Source organism: Macaca mulatta, chromosome 13 (genome assembly GCF_049350105.2).
Source record: "Macaca mulatta isolate MMU2019108-1 chromosome 13, T2T-MMU8v2.0, whole genome shotgun sequence".
NCBI lineage: Eukaryota > Metazoa > Chordata > Mammalia > Primates > Cercopithecidae > Macaca > Macaca mulatta.
In genome coordinates, this window is record NC_133418.1 from 114,140,303 (window position 1) to 114,167,691 (window position 27,389).

The window sequence follows — 27,389 nt, forward strand, 5'->3', positions numbered from 1 at the left end:
ATTCCTTTTGGAAGCATTGGGTTTATGATCATGCCAGATTTAAATCTATTGTTAGTGGTGGTGTTAGTTTTTTCCGTTACGTGGGGATGAAAGATAAAAAATAGAGGGCCTACTTTTATTAATGTTTATATTTTTTACCACTTTTTCCCCCCGATGGCCAAAGTAATACTTGTAAGCCTTTTAAACAACATAGCAATAAAAAACAACAGGGTACAGTAGCTCATGCCTATAATCCCTGCACTTTGGGAGGCTGACGCAGGAGTATTACTTAAGGCCAGGAGTTCAAGACCAGCTTGAGCAACACAGCAAGATTCTGTCCCTACAATAAAATAAAAAAATTAGTTGAATGTGGTGGTGTGCATCTATAGTGTCAGCTGCTCACGAGGCAGAGGCAGGAGGATTGCCTGAGCCTAGCAGTTTGAGGTGCAACGAGCTATGATTGTACCACTGTGCTCCATCCTGGGCAACAGAGCAAGACCCTGTCTCTGAAAAAAATTAAAGCCCCAAAAACAAACGACAGTGGAATACAGGTCCTGGCTATATTAAAAGTTTTATGTGTGGCCTTTCAAATTTTGTGTGTGTGTGCGCGCGTAAAATTGTGTGTATATATCTGTATGAATGTAGATATATATACACACATATATACACACATGCATATATATGTGTGTATATATACACATACACACATGCATACAAATCTATTAAAATTATTGCCATACGACAGTGGGCTTATATTTACTGGTTTTAAACTTCTCTTTTTTAAGCTGGGTGTGGTGGTTCATGCCTATAATTCCAGCACTTTTGGGAGGCTGAGGTGGGTGGATCACTTGAGTCCAGGAGTTTGAGGCAAGCCTGGGCAATGCGGTGAAACCCCATCTTTACAAAAAATACAAAAATTAGCCAGTCATAGTGGCAGGCGCCTCTTGGTCCCCGCTACTTTGGAAGCGGAGGTGGAAGGATCACTGGAGCCGAGGGAGGTTGAGGTTGCAGTCAGCCGTGATTGCACCACTGTGCTCCAGCCTGGTTGACAGAGTGAAACCCCATTTCAAAAAAGGAAAAAGAAATTCACCAAAGAAAACCCCACAAAATAACCTTTTTTTTTTTTTTTTTTTTTAAATGAAATCTTGGGTTTTGATCTATGTCAGTAAACAAAGGACTACCTCATTGTTTTAAGATATCTTTATTGGAAATACATAACATAAAATATGAAAGTCTCCGAAACTGCACTTCACGGAGATAGACTATCATTGTGAGTTAGTTCCTCCAACTTTTGCCTTACAAAGTGCCAAAGTTAGGCCAGGCACAGTGGTTCATGCCTATAATCCTAACACTTAGGGAGGCTGAGGCAGGCAGATCACCTGAACTCAGGAGTTCGAGACCACACTGGCCAACATGGTGAAACCCTGTCTCTACTAAAAATACAAAAATTAGCCAGATGTGGTGGCAGGCACCTATAATCCCAGCTACTTGGGAGGCTGAGGCAGGAGAATCACTTGAATCCAAGCGGCAGAGGTAGCAGTGAGCCGAGATTGCTCCTCTGCACTCCAGCCTGGGCAACAGACCAAGACTCCATTTCAAAGAGAAAAAAAAAGGCTGGGCTCGATGGCTCACACCTGCAATCCCAGCACTTTGGGAGGCCAACGCGGGTAGATCACCTGAGGTCAGGAGTTCGAGACCAGCCTGACCAACATGGTAAAACCCCATCTCTACCAAAAATACAAAAATTAGCTGGTCATGGTGGCCTGCGTCTGTAATCCCAGCTACTCAGGGGGCTGAGGCAGGAGAATCGCTTAAACCTGGGAGGCTGAGGTTACAGTGAGCCGAGATCACGCCATTGCACCCCAGCCTAAACGATAGAATGAGACTGTCTCAAAAAAAAAAAAAAAAAAAGGCAGAGTGCCAAAGTTGCCATTGCATTGTACAAAATTGGGATTGTATTATATGGATCATATTCCAGCACTCGCCTGTGCTCTCTCTGTGTACTTTTACTTTATAGTACGTTTTGGCAGCTTTCCATGTCAGTGGTTACTCCAGGTCTGCCTTATCCACTTTATGGGCTATGTAATATTCCCTTGCGTGGATTTATTGTCAGTCATTCAACCATTTTCCTGTCAGTGGACATTTTATTTGCTTTCAGTTGCTGACCATTTATAAATAATGCTGCAGTGAACATTCTTGATATCTTTGGCAGGCTTGTGGATATATTTCCGTGAGTTCAATTTGTGTGAGTTGAAATATAGATTGAAAGTATAGAAACATCATGTATTTTAGGGATTATCCTTCAAAGAAGTTGTATCAATTGTATACTAATCAACAACAGTATATGGGAATATTTTACACTTTCACCAACACAGATATTAACCATTTTTTAAATCTTTGCCATTCTGGTGGACAAAACTGTTTCGTCGTTTTCATGTATTTTGTTAGATTACTTGTAAAGTTTCTTAGTAATTTTGTTTGGTTTTCTATGACTTGCTTGTTTAGCTTTTGCTCAGTTTTTCCTTGGGGTGTTTGAGAGGAGCTGCTTTTACATTCCTTTCTTTTGATTTGATTACAATTAATCCTGCCTATCTCTGAACAAGAGGTACACTCAATGTATCTGTGGATGTTGACTATGAAAGTATGTCTTTAGGTTTTACATCACATTAATTTTTTGTAGGAACATATAAACCTCGGGTTCGATGTTATGACACCTATCAGTTATCCTTGAAGTTTGAAAGGTGTTTAGATTCAGAAGGTGAGTAAAAAGCTAAATTTGAATTCGTGAAAATGACTTTTTATGTTGTTTGCTTTTCTGGTTTTAAAATGAGAACAGTTTGTAATTTTTTTTTATTGCTATATAACAGATTACTGTACTACAATCCAGATGGCTTAAAACATCCATTTAGTAGCTCACAGTTGTGTGGATCTTAAGTCTGTGCAGCTTCTGTGCTCATAGAGTGTTGACCAGGTGGAGCTCTGACTTGGAGGTGCTGGAAAAGAATATGCTTCCACGTGTTAGTTTGTAGTTCTTTTAGAATTGACTAGCAGCTTTTCTGGTTTTCAGAGAAAGCCCCCCCAAAAAAAAATAAAAATAAAAAATCAAAAGGAATTTGCTTCCAAACACACTCAGGTTGTTGTCAGTATTCAGTTTGTTGTGGTTATAGGATTGGGTTCCCATTTCCTTCTGGCTGTCAGCTGGGGGCCACTCTGTGCTTCTAGAGGCTACATGCATTTCTCATCACACGCTCACCTCCACCTTCAAACCAGCAAAAGCTCATCACATCCTCCCTGTTTTTCTTTTCTTTCTTTTATTTATTTATTACTTTTTAAAGAGATAGGATCTTGTTGCCCAGACTGGAGTACTGTGGTGTGATCATAGTTTACTGTAGCCTTGAACTCCTGGGCTCAAGTGATCCTCCTACCTTAGCCTCCCAAGTAGCTGGAACTACAGATGTGAGGCACCACGCCCCACTAATTTTATAATTTTTTGTAGAGATGGAGTCTAGTCATGTTGCCCAGGCTGGTCTCAAACTCCTGGCCTCAGCCATCCTTTCGCTTTGGTCTCCCAAAGTGCTGGGATTCCAGGCATGAGCCACTGCACCCAGCCCCTTGTGTTTTGGATCTCTCTGACTTTTTATTCTGCTGCCAGCCAGAGAAACTCTGCTTTTATTTTTTATTTATTTATTTTTGAGACAGAATCTTGCTGTGTCACCCAGGCTAGAGTGCAGAGGCACGATCTTGGCTCACTGTAAACTCCACCTCCTAGATTCAAGCGATTCTCCTGCCTCAGCCTCCTGAGTGGCCGGGATTATGGGCGCACTTCACCACGCCCAGCTAATTTTTGTATTTTTAGTAGAGACGGGGGTTTCACATTTGGCCAGGCTCGTCTCGAACTCCTGACCTTGTGATCCACCTACCTTGGCCTCCCAAAGTGCTGGGATTACAGGCGTGAGCCCCCGCACCCAGCTGAAACTCTGCTTTTAAAGGGCTCATATGATTATAAATCTCCCCTTTGCCATAAAATGTAGTGTAATCACTAGAGCAATGTCTTATCAATTCACAGTTTCCACCCACACTCTCAAGGGAAGGGGGTTATACAAGAGTAAAGGTCACTGGGGGTCGTTCTTAGAATTCTGAATGACACCAAAGTCAAATTAAAATGAGAAAGTTGAAGTACTTTTATCAGTTGGCCTAGAATTTGGGATTGAGGGGAAAGGAGTTAATGGGATATGTGGTCTGTGGAATTATATGCATAGTCTCCCAACTTGTTTCACCCTTTGGGTTTTTTTTTGTTTGTTTGTTTGTTTGTTTGTTTTGTTTGTTTTTTTTTTACTTTTTAGAAACAGGATCTTTTCCTGTCACCCAGGCTGGAGTACAGCGTTGTGGTCACAGCTCACTGCAGCCTCAACTACCCAGGCTCTAGAGATCTGCCTATCTCAGTCTCCCAAATAACTGGGACCACAGGTGTGCACCACCATGCCTGGCTAATTTTTTTTTCTGTTTTTTTTTCCCCCCATAGTGATAGGGTCTTACTTTGTTTATTGAAAACAATAGAAACTCTGTGTGCCACTAATAATGGCTATTTTTCACTCTTTTTGTTTATCAGGTAGACTATGAATGGGTAAAAAAATGACTGTTATCTTTTTTGTTAAGCAACAATTTTTTAAATGTTCTTTAATGTATATTTGAAAGTCTTTTCTTTTTTTTGAGACGGAGTCTCACTGTGTTGCCCAGGCTGGAGTGCAGTGGTGTGATCTTGGCTCACTGCAAGCTCCGCCTCCCGGGTTCACGCTATTCTCCTGCCTCAGCCTCCCGAGTAGCTGGGACTACAGGTACCAGCAACCACGCCTGGCTAATTTTTTGTATTTTTAGTAGAGACTGGGTTTCACCATGTTAGCCAGGATGGTCTTGATCTCCTGACCTCATGATCCGCCCGCCTCGGCCTCCCAAAGTGCTGGGATTACAGGCTTGAGCCACTGCGCCCGGCCTTGAAAGTCTTTAAAATGATTTTGTTTTCAACATCTCAGAAAGAGTGTCAGAATTTAGAAGTCATTGTATTTTGTGAATTTGCTTTCAGTTCTACAAGAAACCTAGTTGATATGTATTGAGAAATTATGAAGCTTTTAAGTTTTTGTTGGTGTTTTGGGACAATATACTATGACAATTTTCTTGTTTCACGTAGAGGCAGAAAAAAACTGGTTTGTGCATAATTTCTGTGTTGAATTAGAATCTTTGCATCAAGTTTGCATTGTTAAGAATGTTGATTGATAATTGTATTTTTCCTATTTCTTGTTTTTCAGTTGTCACCTTTGAAATTTTGTCTGATGACTACTCAAAGGTATGTTTTATAGCATTGGTTTGTACTGACTAGACCCAAGAAATGAATGAGTGGAATTTATTTTGATGATAAGCAGTTTTATGATATTTTTATTGTTAAACTAAAATGGCTGTGTAGTTCTATTGTTAAACAAAAATGGCTGTGTAGTAAAATGTAACCCATCATTTTTTATTAATAATACAATGATACAGATAGCCTTTGGCCAATCTAATATCAAAGTTAATTTTTCATATCATATATGAAACCTTATTTATATTTTTAAGAATTGGCAACAGTTATGTTTTATATCATCTTATATTCTAGATTTATGATTCTGATTTTTACATTTAACCTAGATTTATATACCAGGTTGCTTTCATTTTCTTATTTATATGTGAAAAGTAAACTAGCAGGGTTGTATGTTTAATTTTTTTTTTTTAATTTTGCAAATTGTTGGGGTATATTCTGAAACAGTTCAAAATATAGCTAAGTAGATTTATTTCTTTTTTTGGTGCCATTAGTCCATCTTTCAACTCTTTTTTTGGAGACAGGGCCTCGCTCTGTCACCCGGGCTGGAGGGGCAGTGGCTTAATTTCGGATCACTGCAGCATCAACCTCCTGAGTTCAAATGATTCTCCTGCCTCAGCCTCCTGAGTAGCTGGGACTACAGGTGTGCGCCTCCACACCTGGCTAATTTTTGTATTTTTAGTAGAGATGGAGTTTCACCAGGTTGGCCAGACTGGTCTCAAACTCCTGACCTCAAGTGATCCGCCTGCCTTGGCCTCCCAAAGTGTTGGAATTACAGGCGTGAGACACGGCGCCCAACCTATCTTTCAACTCTTATAGTCACTTTCAACAGTTATAAAATTGTCAGTAAACTCTTGGATTTAAAAGTAAAACATTTTTAGTGATGTCAAATGGCATCTTGAAAGAAAATTGAATTTTCTTAGCTGACATGACTTTGTATTTTCAGTTTTGGAAACTATCTGGTACAGTTTATCCTTTTGTCTATGGCGTCATTTATCATACGTTTTGGAACATGTAATTTTAGAGTGTATTTTCTCTAAATACTGATGAATTTGCCTTTAAATACCATCTGTTGATGTTTGAGATACCCCTTTAGTACACTAAAGTCAAGTTACAAGGAGTATCTTTGACACTAAAGTCAAAGATACAAGGAGTTTATCATACCTTGTGTGATAATGGTGGGATTATTATTATCATTTTTTGTTTTTTATTTTTTGAGACAGAGTTTCACTCTTGTTGCCCTGGCTGGGAGTACAATGGTGCAACCTTGGCTCACCACATCCTCTGCCTCCTGGGTTCAAGTGATTCTCCTGCCTCAGCCTCCCGAATAGCTGGGATTACAGGTGCCCGCCACCATGCCCAACTACTTTTGTATTTTTAGTAGAGACAGGGTTTCTCCATGTTGGTCAGGCTGGTCTCAAACTCCTGACCTCAGGTGATCCACCCGCCTCGTCCTCCCAAAGTGCTGGGATTATAGGCGTGAGCCACTGCGCCCCGCCGGGATTATTTAAATGTGTTCCCAAGTGAAAGAGGAAGCTGCTCATTGAGGGTACCATGAGAGTGCTCTGTGTTATGACATGCTCATGCCAGGTCAATGAAGGGCATTTGTTGCAAGTCTTTAATTAGTAGGTAAGGTTTGCAGAAAAGCTATCAGGATGCAGGAGGGCATTAAGGAGCCATTGGGGAGTTTTCATTCTTAATCCCAGTGGAGGGTGTGTGCACAGACGTGTGTTTAGACAGAGAGAGAGAGAGAGAGAGGTAAGAGTTTTTCTTGGTTTGCCAGTTTTTTAGTGATAATGAAATAAACACCTAACTAGGAACCTAAGCAAATTAATTTTTTTTGTTTTGTTTTCAGATTGTCTTCTTACATAATGATAGATACATTGAATTTCATTCACAATCAGGTTTTTACTACAAAACCAGAATACCAAAGTTCGGGAGAGATTTCTCTTACCACTATCCATCTTGTGACTTGTACTTTGTTGGTGCAAGGTATCGGATCTAGTCCCTCTTTCTCCTTTTCACCTCCTAAAACAACCAACTTCTGTTCCTAAATTTCTTGTACAATTTCTGTAGATAGCTTGCTTTAATAAAAAAGTGATATGTGGCTCTTGTAAAAAAAAAAAAAAAAAAGTACAAAACAAAGGATAGGCAAAAAAAAAAAAATTATTTTCTACATAATTGATTTCTACATAATCTACATATGGTACTACATAATCTACATATGGTACATAATCTACATATGCTGTTTTAACAACTGTTGTTTTGCTTAATACAATATTTTCTAATGTTAAAAATATCTTTGATAGTTACCTGCCTCATTGGGAAATACTGATGGGAAGTGTGTGAACCTTTTCAGTTTAGCCCAGTTACCACAATTTACGAGACACGGTATTTTAGTTATCTGTTTATCTTCTAGATTTCTGTCTCTAAGATTGTTTCATGTCAGTAATCAGTTTCTATCTGATCACTTTGTGATTAATAGGTCATATGTGGTTATGGATTCTAGTTTTAAAAAATTGGGAGAGGGCTTTATTATTTTTGGTAATTTGATAGTTTGATTTAATTTGATTTGCATGAAATGACAAAAGCATTTCAAGCATCTTTCATTGTGTAGTTGATGTCCTACATTAAACAGTCTACGAAATTCTGAACAAAAGGTCATTAGCAAGTTTTCAAAATTTTAAAAAATTAAACAGTTGTTTCAAAACCATTAAGTAGTAAATGTGTTTAAGAAATTAATTAGGACAGAAGTCATAACTTTAGAACACCACTATCTACCCATGTTTTTTGTTTTGTTTTTCTGTTTTTTTTTTTTTTTTTTTTTTTTGAGAGGGATTCTCGCTCTGTCGCTCAGGCTGGAGTGCAGTGGTACGATCTTGGCTCACAGCAACATCCGCCTCCTGGGTTCAAGTGATTCTCCTGCCCCGGCCTCCCGAGTAGCTGAGACTACAGGTACCCACCACCAAGTCCAGCTAATTTTTGTGTTTTTAGTAGAGGCAGGGTTTCACCTTGTTGGCCAGGCTCGTCTCGAACTCCTGACCTCAGGTGATTCACCTGCCTTGGCCTCCCAAAGTGCTAGGATTACAGGCGTGAGCCACAGTGCTGGGCCCGGTTTTTTTTTTTTTTTTTTTATTTAACCAAAGCCATTAGTGTATCTATTTGACTGTTAGTATTGGCAATTTATCTACAATATTTAACAGGATAAATTGTAGGCAAAAATTTAGTACAATTTCGATAGAAACACCCCTTTTTTCCCCCTGAAAGTACAGCAGTATTTGAAGGACTAATTTTTTTAAAGAAGAATAAGACATTATCTTTGCTTTTAAGTTGCTTAAAGGGTATAATTCCTACATGTGACCGACTCATTTAGGAGTTCTATCTTTGGCTTCTGTTACTATGGTGCTAAATTTGGAGATATATACATGTATAATGTAGTTGATAAAGTCAGTTTCTTAGCCCTATTGCACAGTATTTCAAAACTTTTTATTCGAAGTACCTTTTTGGTTTTTAGTTTTTTATAAAGATGGGATCTCATTATGTTTCCCAGGCTGGTCTTGAACTCCTGGGCTCAAATGATCCTCTTGCTTTGGCCTCACAAAATGTTGAGATTATGGGTGTGAGCTACTGTACCTGGCCTGTATTATTATTATTATTATTATTATCTTTTGAGATGAAGTCTAGCTCCGTCACCAGGCTGGAGTGCAGTGGTCCAATCTCCGCTCACTGCAACCTCCGCCTCCCAGGTTCAAGCGATTCTCCTGCCTCACCCTCCTGAGTAGCTGGGACTACAGGCACGCCCTGCCACGCCCAGCTAATTTTTGTATTTTTAGTAGAGACAGGGTTTCACCATATTGGCCATGATGGTCTCGATCTCTTGACCTCGTGATCTGCCCACCTCGGCCTCCCAAAGTGTTGGGATTACAGGCATGAGCCACTGCGCCCCGCCTATATTATTTTTATAGTCATCAAAAAGGTAGCATTTGACCAGGTATTTGGCTGGTGGCTGTTATGTGTGTGTGTTTATATGTATGTGTGTGTATATATATGTGTGTGTGTGTATATATATAAAATACATGAAAAAATATATACAAATACATACCCATTTTAGAAAACTGGGAAAATACAGAAAAGAAAAAATTCAGGCTGGGCACTGTGGCTCATGCTTGTAATCCAGCACTTTGGGAGGCCAAGGTGGGCAGATCCCCTGAGGTCAGGAGTTCAAGACCAGCCTGGCCAACATGGTGAAACCCTGTGTCTACTAAAAATACAAAAAATTAGCTGAGTGTAGTGATGGGCGCCTGTGAGCTGAGACTGCCCTGTTGCACTTCAACCTGGACAACAAGAGCAAAACTCCATCCCAAAAAAAAAGAAAAAATTCAGCCATAATTATACCACCCAGAGACAATCCTTAATATGTTTCCTTTCTTATATACATATGTAGATACATTACGTGTACTTTTGGATCTTGTATTCTCCATCTTATTTGTAAATAGTATACTACGTAATGACTTAATATTTTCTTGGCATGTGAATGGTTTAAATCACTTTTATACGTGAACAAATTCATAAAGTGAATATTTTTCAGATTTAGAATACATTTTTGTATCAGTTTTATAAAAAGAAGTGATGGCTTATGAGTGATATATATTTATAAAATTTATATTTACTTAAAGTTTCATTGTAGTTTAGCAGGTTTTTGACTTTCTTTATTACTTTACAGTTCTGAAGTTTATAGGTTAAACTTAGAACAAGGACGATACCTGAATCCTCTACAAACTGATGCTGCGTGAGTATTGGTTTAGTAATACTGCTATATACATTTTGACCAGGAGGTGGAGCCAGATGCTCAGTTTGTTAACAAGTAACATAAAATACTGCAATTAAGCAAAACTCCCAGCAACTTAGTTAAAAAGTGCTGTTGAATTTATTCTTAAACAAAAAATCCACCGAAAGATCGGTGATTACTTTCAAAATTAAAGCATTTTTTCATATACTCAAATTTAAGTCAGTTAAAAATAGTTTATTATTATGACTTGCAGTGTTCTTTAAATTTACATTCATGGTTTTGTTTTGTGATATTTTCTCCTGTGGAGAAATTTTGAATTAATTTGGAGTGCCATTTTTCAATTTTTATGCTTTGCTAGCGGACATTTAAGGTTTTTAAAGTTTCCTTTTATCATACATTATAGTCTGCACATACGTATTATATGCATTAAGAGTTTTTAGGAATGAATCCATCATCGTCATCATCACAACAAATAATAGCGATAAACTCAGTAGGAAAGCACTTACTTTGTGCCAGGTGTTATTCAGTCATTTTACTTTTATTAACTCATTTTAAACTTAGAACAGATTTATATGGTAAGTACCATTTTACAGATAGGGCAGCTGAGGCTCAGAGAGGTAAGTAGTTTGCCCAAGGCCACACAACTAGTCAAGAGTAGAAGCTGGATTACTTCTCATTGTGTATATGAAGAGCTTGCTGAATTTTTCTTAGTGCTTTGAGAGGATTTTTAAAGGTTAGACGAACATGTTGTGATAATAAGAACCAAGTTAACTCCAATTTTCTTTATTTCACATTGGCTAGAAATGCTTTTATTTTTATTTTTAAAAACTTGTAGTAGTAACTTCACAATGCATTATATTGAGAGTCCTCTGTACCCCAGGCACCGCTGAACACTTTGCTGTCTTTTTCATTTAATCCCCATAATAACCCCCTGAGGTAGGTGAAATATCCATTTTACAGAGAAAGAAAATGAGACTCAGAGTGATGTACCCAGGAGAAGCTTGTCAAGGCTCAGGATTGTCATGGTGATAGCGTGTGTTCTTTTAAGAATGTTACCTGCCTTGGAAGAAAATACCTTGAAAAAATAGAGTCACCCTTTCTTCTCATGGTAGTGGAATAGTATTTCAGAAGGAAGTCCCTCCTCGTTTGTCACCTAGCAGGTAGAGTGTCACCCTGGGGATCAGAAACTCCAGTGACTGTGAGCCAAGCACTTAACCCTTTCAAACCTTGGTGTTTTTCATTTGCAGATTAGTGAGAGAGAATCTGTGTGTCTTCTTTCTTCCCAGAATTTGGGTTGACTGTTTATTTATTTAATATTCCTTCCCCGCTAAAGTAGCTGCTAACTAATACTTTCTCTCTTACTGCTTTCCTGTGTTAGGGAGAATAATGTTTGTGACATAAATTCAGTGCATGGCTTGTTTGCCACAGGAACCATAGAGGTAAGCATATATTGACTTTATTTTTTAGAATATTTGTTTTATATTTGATTGGACTTTTTATTTAAAGACTGAGTTGCTTGATTCCTTAGAGCAGGATAATGAGGTGATAGCTTATATATATATGTATATGTATGTATGTGTGTGTATGTATATATTTATTTATTTTTTTCGACACAAAGTCTCGCTCTGTCACCCAGGCTGGAGTGCAGTGGCACCATCTCCACTCATTGCAACCTCCGCCTCCCAGATTCAAGTGATCCTGCTGCCTCAGCCCTCCTAGTAGCTGGGATTATAGGCACGCACAACCATGCCTGGCTAGTTTTTGTATTTTTAGTAGAGATGGGGTTTCGCCATGTTGGCCAGTCTGGTCTCGAACTCCTGACCCCAGGTGATCCACCTGCCTTGGCCTCCCAAAGTGCTGGGATTACAGGAGTGAGCCAGCGTGCCTGGCCGGGATTCTTTTTTTCATTAAAAAAAAAAAAAAAATTTCCCCAGCTTTTTATTTTTAAAGAGTTCACATCTTTGTAAAAGTTTAGTGATAACTTATATATATTTTGCATTTTCTTTTCCTATAAAAATGTACATATATTAAAAATGTTTTTTGAACCATTTGAAAATAAGTTGCAGAGATGATATTTCTTCCCTAAATACTTTAAAATGGATTTCTTAAAAATAAGGACTTTCTCCTATAAAGTCATATATGTATCGTTATCATTACTAATAAATTTAATTTTGGTGCAATAATATATATTAAGTAGTTAACATTGATACAATCATTTTAAATTTAAAAATTTTCCCAGTTATACCAAGATGTCCTTCAGCACGGTTCTCCTTGCCCCTCCATCCAATCCAAGTTCCAGTCAAGATTATGCATTGCATTTTGGACTGTTTTATTCTGGTTTTTTTGTTTTTTTTTTTTTTGTAATTTAAAAGAAATTCAGCTCATGTTAAAACACTTAAACAGTACTAAAAAGGTTATAAGGTAAACAGTTAAACTTTTACTTTCTATGAAATAAACAATGTTAATTAGGTTTATTTTTGTATGTGTTTTAAGGATTTCCTAGTAGCAGATTTTATTTATTTAATTTTTATTCTACAGCCTTTTTTTTTTTTTTTTTTTTTGAGACAGAGTCTCACTCTGTTGCCCAGGCTGGTGTGCAGTGGCGCAATCTCAGCTCTCTGCAACCTCCGCCTCCTGGGTTCAAGCAGTTCTTCTGCCTCAGCCTCCCGAGTTGCTGGGATTACAGGTGTGTGCCACATACCTGGCTAATTTTTTGTATTTTTGGTAGAAACAGGGTTTCGCCATGTTAGTCAGACTGGGTCTCGAACTCCTGGCCTCAGGTGATCAGCCCGCCTCAGCCTCCCAAAGTGCTGGGATTGCAAGCGTGAGCCACTGTGTCTGGCCTTCTACAGCTTTTATTTTAGATTGTTTTTCATTTGCGTAGGGTAGAGTGGAGTGCTGGGACCCAAGAACTCGAAATAGAGTTGGTCTGTTAGACTGCGCCTTAAACAGTGTCACAGCAGATTCAGAGTAAGTAGAAATTAATTTGCAATGTCAGTTTTCATCAACTTTTGATTTCAGTAATGTATCTGTATTAAATTCAAATAAATTGCTAAAGGGTATCTGAAATTGTACTTTCCATGATTGGTTTTCATAAAAGTCCTCTCCTGTGAAAGCTCACTAGTGAGTAAGCCAGATAGAATTTCTTTCCAAACACTGTACAGAAGGCCTTGTTTCTTTAGTTGCTGTAGAATTTTATTAAAACAATTACACTGCAGGAATTTATATTCTGATTTTGTAGGATCTAGTGATAGAACTGGGAGTCCACCACAAACTCCACAGAGGTGTGCTTTGAATTCTAAGGTGGAAGGAAGCAAGTGTTTTTTTAATATTTTCTTGTTCCTGTTTCCCTAATTCCTACATTTAAAACAACCAGAAGAGTTTTCACTATTATACATCCATTTACAGTTTTATGATATTTCCTAAGAAAAGATACCTAGAACCTGAATTTCTGGAGTAAATAGCATACATGTTTTGAAGGTTTTTGGTACATTACTAAATTGCCCTACAGAAAACATAAGCTCAAGTTAAATGTCTGCCCATGTGCCCAGAGCATGCATTTGCTCACTCTCCTCAGCCTGGACAGTCCATCACAGCCCTGCCAACAATAAGTCTTAGAAAGAACCTGCAGATATTGATTAAATGAAGCTTAGCAGAAATAATAGCTAACAGATAGTGCTTTCTATTTGCCAGGTACTGGGTCTAAGTTCTTTACATATATTAACTTATTTAATATGACAGCCCTTTGCTATAGGCACTGTTATTATACTTATTTTACAGATGAACAAAATACTCATCAATGGCATACCTGTTATTCAGCCTTTAAGAATTATGTTGCAGAAGCATATTTGTTACTGGGGAAGGGTGGTCCAAATGTGCCTGTGAGTGGAAAAGCAAACCATACCGTTGCCTATAGAGTGTTGCCACCTTGTTACCAGAAAAACAGTGAACACAAGCATAATCACAGGAAGAAGCCTGGGTGTATACCAGAATGTTAAAACTAGGGTTTTTTTTCTGATTCGATTTTAGGTAATTTTATTTTATTTTTTTTAATGCTTAGTTTTTTTGTTTTTGTTTTACCTACAAACCTTAGAAGCTGTCAGTTCTAGGTGGAACCAACACAATATGAGAAGGTAATAAGATAGGGGAAGCAGGCTGCCATTTCCAGATGACATAAGTTTCTGTGCCTGGGAAACTCAGGAGAATAACTGAAAATCTATAAGAACTAATATAACAGTTAAATAAATTGGTTATAAAATGTGCAAAAATCAGTGACCTTGTTATTTATTAGCACTATCCGGCTAGAAAGGTTATAAATGGAAAAACATTCTTATAACAACAAAAATTGTAAAACTCGATAACATATATGGGCCAGGTGCGGTGGCTGACACCTGTAATCCCAGCAGTTTGGGAGGCCAAGGCGGGTGGATCACTTGAGGTCAGGAGTTCAATACCAGCCTGGGCAACATGGTGAAAACCCATCTCTACAAAAAAAATACAAAAATCAGCTTTGAGTGGTGTCGCACACCTGTAGTCCCAGCTGCTTGGGAGGCTGAAGCAGGAGAATTGCTTGAACCGGAAGGTGGAGGTTGCAGTGAGTTGAGATCATGCCACTGCACTCCAATCTGGGCGACAGGAGTGAAACCCTGTCTCCAAAAAAATGCATATGAAGAAAATGATAAAAGAATAAGTAGAGAAATCTATCACTGTACTGAAAGAAATGATTGAGTGTACTTTGAAGAGCGAGTGACTAAAGTTGCTGTAGATAAGAGGCTTCAAGGTTCCCATAGGTGCCCCAGTGCAGTTACAGGCTCAAGCTCTAGGTGGCAGAAGAGATCTGATGATGACAAGAGCCGACAGCCAGGACTCTAGGTCCTGGGCCAAGGGCATGTGGACGATGGGATTGATAGCAATATTGTCCACATCTGACTCATCGCCTAGCACTCTTTCCACTGGAGATCATTGCTTTTGCTGCTGATTGGCTTGATTGGTATTTGAGAAGCATATTCTAGAGTTGTGGCCATAGCATTCACTCTGTCTTTGGTACTTTCAGAGGCTCTGGGGTCCCCATTTGAGGATTAGTCTTTTGTTTTAGCTGAGCTTGGCTAATTTTAAAGTGGAAATGGTGTACCCGTATCCAAACAAAATTATTTCTTCTTAAATATAAAAGGGGATGTTTCTGTAAATACCTTATTCTGGCTTAATTAAAATGGAAGAAAGGAGTAGATTACATTTTGTATATAAAGTGTAATTTTATTTTGATTATGAAAGTTTGAATACAATTACCATTTACTTATTATTTTTGAGATAGGGTCTTGCTCTGTTGTCCCAGTTGGAGCACAGTGGAATAATAACAGCTCACTGCAGCCTCGACCTCCCAGGCTCAAGCAGTCTCTTGCCTCAGCTACCCAAACAGCTGGGACAACAGGTGTGTGTCACCACAACTGGCTTTTTTTTTTTTTTTTTTTTTTTTTTTTTGTAGAGATGGTGTCTCACTGTGTCGCCCAGGCTGGTCTTGAATTCCTGGCCTCAAGAAATCTTCCCACCTCAGCCTCCCAAAATGCTGGGATTACAGGTGTGAGTCATCTTACCAGGCTGCAGTTACCTTTTAAACAGAAGGCTAGAAATGTGATTTTCCTCCATTAGATTTGAAGTGAAGATTAATAATGAACTTGTTACTTGGAAGGAGGTTTGGCCATATATTCATGAAGCATGAATATTTTGCTTTTCAGGATAAACAATTTACCAACAATCTCTGCTTTGAAATTTAATGGTGCCTTGACCATGGCAGTTGGAACATCCACAGGGCAGGTAAATATGTTTAATTTGGAAACTTCACATCTAAGTTTTTATTTCAGTGGTGTGTGTATGTGTCATGAGAAATATACTATAGGAACACAAAACGAGGCCATACTATTTTAGCCAGAGCAGGGGGTATGCCTTAATGCTGGATTCTTCTAGCGCCTTGAGAAATCTTGACTCTTGCCTTGGTCAGTCTGTGGTGCTGTGGACTTGGAGCTGCAGTGGGATAGGCCTGCACCACCACACCTGGCTAAGTTTTTGACTTTTTGTAGAGACAGGGTCTCACTGTGTTGCCCAAGCTGGTCTTGAATTCCTGGGCTCAGGCGATCCTCCCACCTCAGCCTCACAAAGTGTGGGGATTACAGGCGTGAGCCACTGGGCCTGGCCATAAGTACTCTCATTAGTGGTTTGGAACAGCATTTCTCAGAGTCTATGGAACAGAATTCTGTGGTCAGACAGTCTTGGGAGTCTGCCAGACTTCTACTCTTAAAGATTCACAGTGGATTTCAGTGCTTTTTAAATAAAGGCACTGAGGAATTCTTGCAGACAAGAAATATGTTTAATAAATATTTCCAAAATTCGTGTGTTCAAGGAGGCTTTTTTTGTTTTTTAAACATAGCATCATTAACTATAGCCCATGCCATGAGTGGTCAGCAGAACATGCATTAGCAGTGCTAGTCCGAGGAGTACTTCTTTCTTTCCTTCAAGGTAGAGCCTGTACACTTGCCTCCCCCTGCAAGAGGTCTGAAACCCTGCCTTGGAAGATTAACTTTCTCTGTCATCATGGGCTGGAGGGGATCTGTCACCTGGGACTTAATCCTAGGGGAGCTTCCCCAGGCTTCCTTGCCCCTAATGACAGGGGTCCAAAGAGATTTCCCCTTCTCCCAAGAAGTCATAGCCTTGCTACCACCACCTGTCTTGAATCTACTAGGACTGTTGCTAATTATGTCTTTCATTTTTGTTTATATCTGTTGCTATGACACTGCCTGGTATGTAGGCCCTCAGTATGTATTTGTTGAACAAATTAAACAAATTCTTATGGGATTTCATTTTTTGTTCCTTTCTTAGTATGTTCAGTACTCTTAAAAATTACCCTTCGGGTTGAATTCATAAAATGTATACTTTAAGGATTATTTAAGAGATCTTTCTGGAGAGAATCTCAAATCTCAACATCTTGAATAAGGGTGTTCATTGTGTTCATAACAAAGTAATGAAGAAAATGGCTGCCATTATTCTCACTTATAAATATTTCGTTTGAAGATAAAATGTCTAGTTTGTTTAAACAGAAATAACTTGGTTTTGATTTTTTTTTTCAGGTTTTATTATATGACCTTCGATCTGATAAGCCGTTGCTAGTTAAAGATCACCAGTATGGGCTGCCCATTAAGTCCGTTCATTTCCAGGATTCATTAGATCTGATTTTGTCTGCTGACTCTCGAATTATCAAGATGTGGAATAAGAACTCCGTATGTATTTTTGGTTGAAATTACTTGCTTCTTTATTTGCAGGTGTTCCGAATGATCCTTTCCTCTCCATTGCCTTTTTTATGTGGGTTGTTGAGAAAGAGATACTGAATATCCATTTGGGAACTTAGTGGGAGGGCAGTTACTTTTGGATAGATAAGATACTCATGATTGCTTTCTTTCTGTTAAGAAATTTTCCTGATTATCTAGAACTGCCATCCATTTTAGATGTTAAGTTAGGTGGAGAGAAAATCATGGTTTAAAAAAGTTGATCCATGACCTGAGAAACCCCCTAGATATCGAGATTCCCTCACAGATGTAGGAAAAGTTTTAAGAGCCACTAATTATCCTTCCATGCATGTTTGTGTTGTTACATATCTCAAATTTATACTTTTCCTTTTTTTTGAAACAGAGTTTTGCTCTGTTGCCCAGGCTGGAATGCAGTGCTGTGATCTCAGCTCACTGTAACTTCGGCCTCCTGGTTTCAAGCAATTCTCATGGCTTAGCCTTGGAGTAGCTGGGATTACAGGCTTGCGCCACCATGCCTGGCTAATTTTTGTATTTTTAGTAGCGATGAGGTTTCATCTTGTTGGCCATGCTGGTCTTGAACTCCTGGCCTCAAATGATCCTGCCTGCCTCGACCTCCTAAAGTGTTGGGATTACATGCATGAGCCACCACATCTGGCCTTAAAAGCTATATTTCTTAAGAATATTTTGATGTTCCTTTTCCTCAGCTCTAAATGTCGTTTGAAATGTAACAAAATCCTGTATTGCTGGTTTTAATCTGTCTTCTGTTTTTCATTTTTCATTTTAAAACCGAAGTATTTTGAGAGAATAGTAGAAAGTTCATCAAATCAATGGGAAAAATGCATTCAGTATAGCTATGCTTTTAAGAGTTCTTTGCATTTAATTCATTAGAAACTTAGCATTCTTAGTTTAAAAACAGATCACTTTTAAAAACTTATTTGTGATGAAGTTGGGTGAACGGTCCACCAGCCTCAGCAGTTGGTGCCTCAGTGCAAGTGCCAGTCTATTCCGTGGGGGCTGCCTGTGCTCAGGCACACATGCTACAGACAGCCCCTCACAGTTCAGCTGCCTGTTAAGTCTCTGGCTTTCTAGGCTGTTACTTTGGTTGTTTAAATTTCATTTTGTTAATTCCTGAAGTATGGGTCTTCCTTGGCTTATTTTCCTTTTTTCTCTGGATCTCTCCTGGAGACCAGACGTGTGTTCTACATCCCTGAGGCCGTCACCTCATTCATAAGTTCTGGTGACTTTGTTTATGTTACAGAGAAGAACATAAAGAAAAAGACAGGCTTTCAGTCTGTCTAAATTCTTGGAAGAATTACCCTGATGATTGCCCAGGGAAGTGTCTGTGCTGTCTGCTTTGCTGGCTTTGAGTTTGGAGGATATTGAGGGCTTTTTTAAGGATGATTCGTGATCTTAGACCCGACCTTTCTCTGCTGTTTTTCTGGCAATTCAAACTAATTGGCATTAAAACAATATTTATTTTTAATACTGCAAATGCTTATGTTTTTATTCTTAAAAATTCATAAAACAGTGGTAAAGTAGAAGTTATTTATCCTTGACCTGGCTTTCATCCAGCCTAAGGGAAAGACTATTACCAATCTGGATGTGTCTTTCCATACCCTTTAACTTCTGCGTAGTTTCCAATGTGTGGATTAGTATCACCTTTGACACCTTTTTGTCATTGTTGTTCTGTACCATTCTAATTCCTTTCCCCTCGCTTCCTGGTTTCCCCGCTTTTCCTTCCTCTTTCAGTGGGAACTTGAGAAGAACGGGAGGCAGCTGTGTGAGTCTCACTGTTAGTCTTGGGGTAGGACTTGGCTGTGTTCTTCATTGGACACAAACCATCTTGTCTGTGCTCTGACACTGCTCTTTTTTGCCGTGGGCACTCAGTCCATCCTAGTGTCAGACTTCTCATAATGAGTTACAAATGCGAGAGCTGGCAGCAATTTTCAACATCACTTCTTGAAATCATCACACTGTAATTGCTACAGTAAATTTTATTTTGGCATTTTTTTTGTTTCTTATGACTAAAGACTTCCTCTTGACTAACACCCACATTACTTGGTTTTGCCTGACTTGCTTACCTTGTTTATCTTTCTCATCATCTTTTTCCACACCCACCTTCTTAGCATCTTTTTCTTTTACTTTCCTTCTCTTAATTTTTGAAAGATAGAACACTCTTCCCCCAACACTTAAAATAGAAATGGTTTAGCCCTAACTACAGAGTAACTAACGCTTAAGTATTTGTAGGATTTCATTTTGTTTTTTATATCCGTTGTCTCACTTGATCCTCCTCGAAAACTTGCGGTGCAGGCATGGCAGTGTTGTCCTCATTTTCCATGCTGGCCATCTCTCTCCTCTGATTTCTTTCTTTTTTTTTTTTTGAGATGGAGTCTCACTCTGTCACCCGAGGCTGGAGTGCAGTCGTGCTATCTTGGCTGACTACAATCTCCATCTCCTGGGTTCAAGCAATTCTCCTGCCTCAGTCTCTCTAGTAGCTGGGATTACTAGATCCCAGGCCACCATGCCTGGCTAATTTTTGTATTTTTAATAGAGTCGGGTTTCACCATATTGGTTAGGCTGGTCTTGAACTCCTGACGTCAAGTGATCTACACATCTCAGCCTCCCAAAGTGCTGGTATTACAGGTGTGAGCCACAGCTCCCAGCCGTCCTCTGATTTCTTTCAATACAAGTTAAACTGGGTACGCTTCACAGATTATGAAATATTTTTTTTTAAGTTGATGCATATTTTAAACTTCATCTTTTCTTCCCATGTTGACATTATCTTTAAAATGTTGCAATTTTTCTTTTTTTTTTTTGGACAGGTCACTTCTCCTCCCTAGGCCTGTTTCTTCATCTATAAAATGGGATTTTTTGATAAATTGATAAGATAAATTCTCTAAGATTTTTAAGAATTTAAATTTTGTATTTGAATTAGGCTATTTTATTTATTTACATAGGAGTAGATGGTTGAGTTACAGCTTCAGTTTATTTGACATTGCCAAAAGTTGTTGTCCTTTAACCTTTAATAATTCATTTTTGCTTGCTATTTTTAGGGAAAGATATTTACTTCCTTGGAGCCAGAGCATGACCTTAATGATGTTTGTCTCTACCCCAACTCAGGTATGCATTCTGTAGTGAACATTCAGTGAGACAAATAAAAAGGCTATACTTTTTTAGGTTTTAAACCCATTTTATTTCTTAAGATAGAATTTGGCTTTGTCAGCACAATTCTTGGATATTTAACTTAGAAGAATTAAGAGCAGGAAGTGGTGTCGATGATTCAGAAAATGGCACTCTTAATGACTCAGTGCTCAGCCCGCCCAGCTATTAGTGGAAAGTGGTAACAGCATACAGGTAGGAGGCAGGTGAAGTGCTATTTTGGTGTGCTCTTTAGCTCTTTTATGTGATTAGTAATAGTGTGTGGAAATTGAGGGCAGAGATTTGGAGAAAGCTAGATTGCCTGATAATACACAGATGGCTCATGAAACCACAGGTTTTATAAATTCTACGTTGTATGCTATTCAGCAATTTACATGTTAGATTTCAAAATTTAACAATGCATTCAAGGCAAATCTGTGAAGAATTTCAGAGTATGGGAGAAAAATGAGAACAGTGTCTACTCTGAGGACAGAGGTGCCCAGATCATCCTGATGGAGGGAAGTAAGGCAGAGTGTGAGAAATCCTATCACGTTTGTGCAAAGAGTACTTTGACAGCTTTCTGGAGAGAGAGTGCTTTTACCCTGACCACCGAGAGCAGAGCAACGAGAAAGTTTTGCTTTGCGTTGAGCTGGAGCGCCGAGTGAGGTTTGGTTAGGTGGAGTTGGAGCTGAGGTGATTCTCGTAGGAGAGCAGTCCAAGACGACCAGAAAGGATGGGCACAGAGGGCTCAGTTGGGGCCGGGAGGAGTGTCCTGTGCCTGAGCTGTGGTGGCTCTGGGAAGGCTGAAGTGGGAGGCAGAGAGTGGCAGGTGGTGGAGGGCTGGGCATGATGTGCTGAATGTCTTGGGCTCCGTGTGCAGTCGGAGAGGACTTGTTCCGACTGTGCTTTCAGAGGCAGGTCTACCCCGTGTTCCAAGGGTAGATTGGTTTTGAACAAAAGTGACCTAGAAGTAACTGATATTCTGAGCTGAGATGGGGAGCACAGGTGAGAGAGCAAGTTTGTAAAGATTATGGCTGCTTTTTCTAACGTGTGAGGATTAGGAGGTGATGGGCAGTTGCAGTATCTGGCAGTGTCTGGCTTCCCGTCAAAATCATTTGCACAGCTTTAAAGGTACAGCTCCCTTGACCTTATGCTAGGTGTACTGACTCATAGTATCTATGGAGAGGGCTTAGAAATGTGTGTTTTGTTGTTTTTTTTATTTTTTTTGAGATGGAGTCTCGCTCTATCACCCAGATTGGAGTGCAGTGGCACGATCTCTGCTCATTGCAACCTTTTCCTCCTAGGTTCAAGTGATTCTCATGCCTCAGCCTCCCAAGTAGATGGGACTACAGGGACACGCCACCACCATGCCTGGCTAAATTTTGTATTTTTAGTAGAAACGGGATTTTACCGTGTTGGCCAGGCTGATCTTGAACTCCTGACCTCAAGTGATCTGCCTGCCTCTGCGTCCCAAAATGCTGAGACTATAGGTGTGAGCCACCGGCCTGGCCAGAAATGTGTATTTTTAACATACTTCCCAGTGGATTCTTAGGCGGCAAGCCCTGAATTGATCCGCAGACTTGTGCTTGGGAGGCATGTCTGGTGTCCAGTAGAAAATGTGGTCTCAGTGTAAGTGGGTCTGTAGTTAGAATGTTTTGCCATTATCCCAGAAGTGGTGGGAATGAATGAAGTGACTGATAGGGAAAGCGGGAGTGAGATAGGAAGTGAGCAGGAGCCAGTTCATTTGGGAGAATGATGGGGAGGAGCCAGCTGAGAAACTGGGCAGTAATGGACAGAATGACAGTGCCAGGCCCCACAGTTGTTGAAGTATGGGAGAGATTCAGTGGGCATTGCTCAGCAACTACTAAGGATTACAGACGTTGGGGCAGGAAGGAAAAAACTAAGTTTGATTGCATGCTGCTGTTATCAATCTGGATGACGGATGCTATAATACAAACTTATTTCATCTTTTATAACTGTGTAGTCAGTGGTCCATGGCTTTTTATTCCTTCTGTTTTCTTTCTTTCTGCTTTTTCTTACCTCTTAAGGGGTCAGAAAAATTGGGTAATTCATTCAGGGTTGGTCACCCAGGTGGTGTGTGGCAGAGCCTCAGTTAGAACCCAGCCTTCCTGATTCTGGTGCCCATGCTGTTTTTCTTTTTTTTTTTTTTTTTTTGAGACAGAGTCTCCCTCTGTCCCCTAGGCTGGAGTGCAGTGGTGCCATCTTGGCTCACTGCAACCTTCCCCTCCCAGATTCAAGCGATTCTCCTGCTTCAGCCTCCTAAGTAGGTGGGATTACAGGCGCCCGCCACCACGCCCGGCTAATATTTGTATTTTTTGTAGAGACAGGGTTTCACCATGTTGGTCAGGCTGGTCTCGAACTCCTGACCTCGTGATCTGCCTACCTCGGCCTCCCTAAGTCCTGTGATTACGGGCGTGAGCCACTGCGCCCAGCCGCCCATGCTGTTTCTCATTACACACTGCTCTCCCAAGAAAGATGAGAAACACTGGACTTTATAATTTACATTTCATCTGTGATAGTTGAGAGAATTTTATTATAATCATGGGAGTAAAGTAAAATTCTGGTGAGTTCAGGAACAGATTGCAGCTGAGGATGCTGGGTCCTAGTTAGGGTATTGAAATAACCTGCACTGGGGTCTGGGCTAAGTAGGTAAGCGAGTAAACCGGGTGGAGCTGAGGCTAGGTAAGGGTGATGAGCAGGGGTAGTGCGACTGGGGGAGTGACAGTTTGAAGGGCACAGAGAGTGGGGAGAGAAAGACAGTCTCACCTTGGGCTGTACAGTTTGGTAACCACTAGCCACTGAAGGGCATTGACATGTACTGTGAGTATAAAATATACATTGGATTTAAAAGACATTCTGTGAAAAAAGGATGTAAAATAGATCATTAATAATTTTCTATTAATTACATGTTGAAATGAACATATTTTAGACATATTGGATTAGTAAAATAAAATTAATTTTAACATTTTATTAAATGTGGCTACTAAAAATTTTTAAATCACATATGTGGCTCACATGCTGTTCCCATTGGACAGTGCTGGTCTAAACTGGGAGATCTTCAACCCTTTAGGATGCTGGTAAGGTTTAATAGTGCTTTTGCCTGGCTGGGCGCAGTGGCTCACGCCTGTAATCCTAACACTTTGGGAGGCCGAGACAGGCGAATCACGAGGTCAGGACATCGAGACCATCCTGGCTAACATGGTGAAACCCCATCTCTACTAAAAATACAAAAAATTAGCCAAGCGTGGTGGCGGGTGCCTGTAGTCCCGGCTACTCCGGTAGGCAGAGGCAGGAGAATGGTGTGAACCCACAGCGGAGCTTACCTTGAGCCGAGATCGCGCCACTGCACTCCAGCCTGGGCGACAGAGCAAGACTCCATCTCAAAAAAAAAAAAAAAGTGCTTGTGCCTGGCCCAGTGTAGCGGGGATTTTTGAGGCTGGTAGGTTGCCTCAGTTTTTCCATTGTAACGAAGAATGTAGAGGCTCAGAGAGTGAAATGAGTGCCAATCTGTTGCCACCCCGAGGCTGCTATGCACAAACAGCTTCTCCACGAGGCAGGGCTAGAGTTTGGACTCTTCTTGTGGTCAACTTGATATCTCAGGTCAAGTTTTGTGCATCTGTCCCCCACCTTTAATGGCTGTAAAGATCTGTTAGTAGTGTTGTTACCCAGGTAACTGCTGAGGAAGAGACTTAAATTGGATTGAGAGGGTGCTGATAATTCAACCACACATCTCTGGAATACTGATTTTATTTTTTTGCCTGGTCTGTATTTATTTTTTTAGAGACAGGGTTTCACTTTGTCTCCTAAGCTGGAGTGTAGTGGCACATTTATAGCTCACTGCAGCCTTGAACCCCTGGGCTCAAGCGATCCTGCCTCGGTCTCCTGAGTAGCTGAGACTGTAGATGCGCACCATCACGCTGGGCTCTCCCCTGGTCTTACAATAAAAATTTAAATGATTTGTCATTAAAAATGGCATAAAAATTGTAAAAATAAACATGGTTTTTAATGAAATTTAGAAGTGTTTCTCTCTGGGAAGAACACTTATTTAATGAAGATTATTATGGCCTAGCGCAGTGGCTCACATCTATAATCCCATCGTGCCTATAATCCTGAGGCAGGAGGATCACTTCAGTCCAGGAGTTCAAGACCAGCCTTGTCAACATAGCAAGACCCTGTGTCTACTAAAAATAAAAGAAATTAGCAGGAGCAGTGGCACACGCCTGTAGTCCCAGATACTCAGAGGGCTGAAGCAGGAGGATTGCTTGAGCCCAGGAGTTTGAGTTTACAGTGAGCTATGATCTCGAAACTAACTGTACTCCAGCCTGGGTGACAAAGCAAGACCTAAAAAAAAAAAAAAAAATTATGTTGATAACATTTTAATTGTAGAAGCATTTGTAGCACAGTGATTTTAATAGTTACTTATTACAGTAATATTTATGAAGAAATGTTTGACAGTTTGGTCAGAAAACATTCTTAATGAGTTGCATTTTAAAAAGTCTATTTGGCAAACTGACCTATAGGCTGAATCCAGTCCACCACTTGGTAGTTTGCAGCCTTTGAGTTAAGAATGGGTTTTACATTTTTAAATGGTTGGGGAAAAAAAATCAAAGAACAGTAATATTTTATGACATGGAAATTCAAATTTTTGTGACTGAAATTCAGATTTCAGTGTCTTTCAGCATAAAGTTTTATGTGAACACAGCCACCCTTGTTCGTTTATACATTGTCCATGTGGCTTTTGCAGCACTGTGGCAGAGGTGAGTAATTTTAACAGTGACCAGGTGGGCTGCAAAGCCTAAAGTGTTTACTGCCCGGCCCTTTACAGAGACAGTTTGCTGATCCCTGGTCCATATTACTAATACAAACAAAAAAGGTCACTTTATCCACAGTATTTAATTATGAAAAATTTCAGGCCAGGCGCAGTGGCTCACGCCTGTAGTCCTAGTACTTTGGGAGGCCGAGGCGTCCAGATCACTTGAGGTCAGGAGTTCGAGACTAGCCTGGCCAACATGGTGAAACCCTGTCTCTACCAAAAATACAAACGTAGCTGAGGCTGAGGCAGGAGAATTGCTTGAAACCAGGAGGCGGAGGTTGCAGTGAGCCGAGATCATGCCACTGCACTCCAACCTGGGCAACAGAGCAAGACTCTCTCAAAAAAAAAAAATTTTCAAACATACAGGAAAGTTGAAAAAGTGGTAGAATGAACATCTTTATATTCTCTCCCCAATGTTTGTTATTGTTATCTTCACCATAACTGATTTATTTATCTTGGTGCTTCTGTGGTTGTTCTGGTGTCTTTGTGGAATCACTCAAAAGCCAGCTGCAGACATGGTGGCACTTACCTGCACTGAGGGTGGCATTGATCTCCTGAAAATCATTGAAATTATTAGGTCCCTTATCGTGCCTAATAAAAATGGCAGCCCTTTTTCTAATATTATCTTACATCCAGTCCATTTTCAGGTTTTCCTAATTGTTCTCCATACACCCTTGTTAGGTGTGGGTTTTTTTGTTTTTGTTTTTGTTTTTTGTTGTTTTTTTTGAACCAGGATATAACTGAGGTTGTGTGTTACATTTAGCTATTGTATATCTTTAGTTTCTTTCAATCCAGAATAGTCCCCCACATCTTTTTCTTTTCTTCTCCATGACGTTGACTTTTTAAAGATCAGGCCAGTGGTCTCAGAATATCCCTCATCCTCGATTTATGTGATTTTTTTTTTCTCATGATGTTGTTTAATTTGATCCTCTACCCTGTATTTTTTCTAAAATCGAAGTTAAGTCTAAAGACTTAATTAAGTTTAGATTAAATTTGGGGCAAGAGTAATGTGCAGGCTGCTGGGGTCTCCAGATAGTCGCAGTATCCGAGAGGGGTAAGGTTGATGCAAACTAACAATTCCAAGCATGATGTTTCGGACAAACGAATGACTGTTACTATCTAATAACTCGTAAGAGGTTAATCAAGAGTAGAAAAGCTAGCCAAATAATTTTTCATAAGAGAGCAAGCAAAGCAAGACCAGTAGGCGCCCCTTCTTTGTGGCTTGGATCTGAGTGTGGCAGGTTCATGCGCTCTGCTATTCCTTGCTTTCCCACACCTTTTCCTCCAGCGGTACTCTTTGTGTCTGTGCTTAATCATTGTGGGCTTAATCATAGTTTAGAAAAGCTGAAACTGTCTTTCTTTTTTCTTTTCACTTACTCATTTTGGAGTAATTGAAGCATAATCATGATTATGGTTTTGTAATATTTTTCTTATACCAAGGCTGCTCAGTATGTTGGGAAATGGTTCCGCCTTCCTGCCTTGTTCAGGGCCCTGCTTGTATGGCTCATCCGGCCACCTGTACAGTGAGCAGCTGCTCCATGCGGGTCAGGGCACTTGAAGAGACTGCATGGCTCTATGACTTGGGTGTGCATCAGATTCACGACACGGGGAGCTTGTAAAGCTTACGTGTGTCTTGAGTCCCATTCCAGACCTGTGGAATCAGCATTGGTGGTTTCAGAACCTTTGGTAGAGAGCAAAGAACATGGGCACTGGGCTCAAGAAAGACCCAATTCAGCCTTAATAGTGGTGGAAATTCCCCAACCTCAGCATTCTCACCTGCTTTACAGGGCTGTTGGAGACTGCCTCTACTGGTAAATGTGAAAAAGTCTTTTATTCCCTATCAGTGCCCTCTAAATACGTGGAGAACTGTTGGGGTCATCTGTAAATATCTTTGGTGCCTTGTATAGTAAACTCAAATGCCCCATACTTTCATTTTAGGTTCTATATAGGGCAGCAGCACCCCTGCCAGTCCCCTTTGGCACAGTTCTGTGTGCACAGCCTGTCTCC

The 27,389-nt window shown here is 40.0% G+C and overlaps 1 protein-coding gene across 4 annotated transcripts in view; it reads left to right on the top strand.

The window, feature by feature from the left end:
* Window positions 1–27,389, top strand: part of NOL10 (nucleolar protein 10) — a 114,142-nt gene that overhangs the window by 11,523 nt on the left and 75,230 nt on the right. For 2 of the 4 annotated variants that reach the window (XM_015111709.3, XM_015111710.3), the window contains 9 exons: window positions 2,660–2,737; window positions 5,283–5,320; window positions 7,182–7,318; window positions 10,050–10,115; window positions 11,494–11,554; window positions 13,000–13,085; window positions 15,848–15,926; window positions 17,234–17,383; window positions 20,464–20,530. In XM_015111709.3, the coding sequence (XP_014967195.2) occupies window positions 2,660–2,737; window positions 5,283–5,320; window positions 7,182–7,318; window positions 10,050–10,115; window positions 11,494–11,554; window positions 13,000–13,085; window positions 15,848–15,926; window positions 17,234–17,383; window positions 20,464–20,530 (762 nt within the window). The remainder of the gene's footprint in view (window positions 1–2,659; window positions 2,738–5,282; window positions 5,321–7,181; window positions 7,319–10,049; window positions 10,116–11,493; window positions 11,555–12,999; window positions 13,086–15,847; window positions 15,927–17,233; window positions 17,384–20,463; window positions 20,531–27,389) is intronic. The other 2 variants (XM_028831974.2, XM_077960145.1) reach the window with 1 other exon arrangement.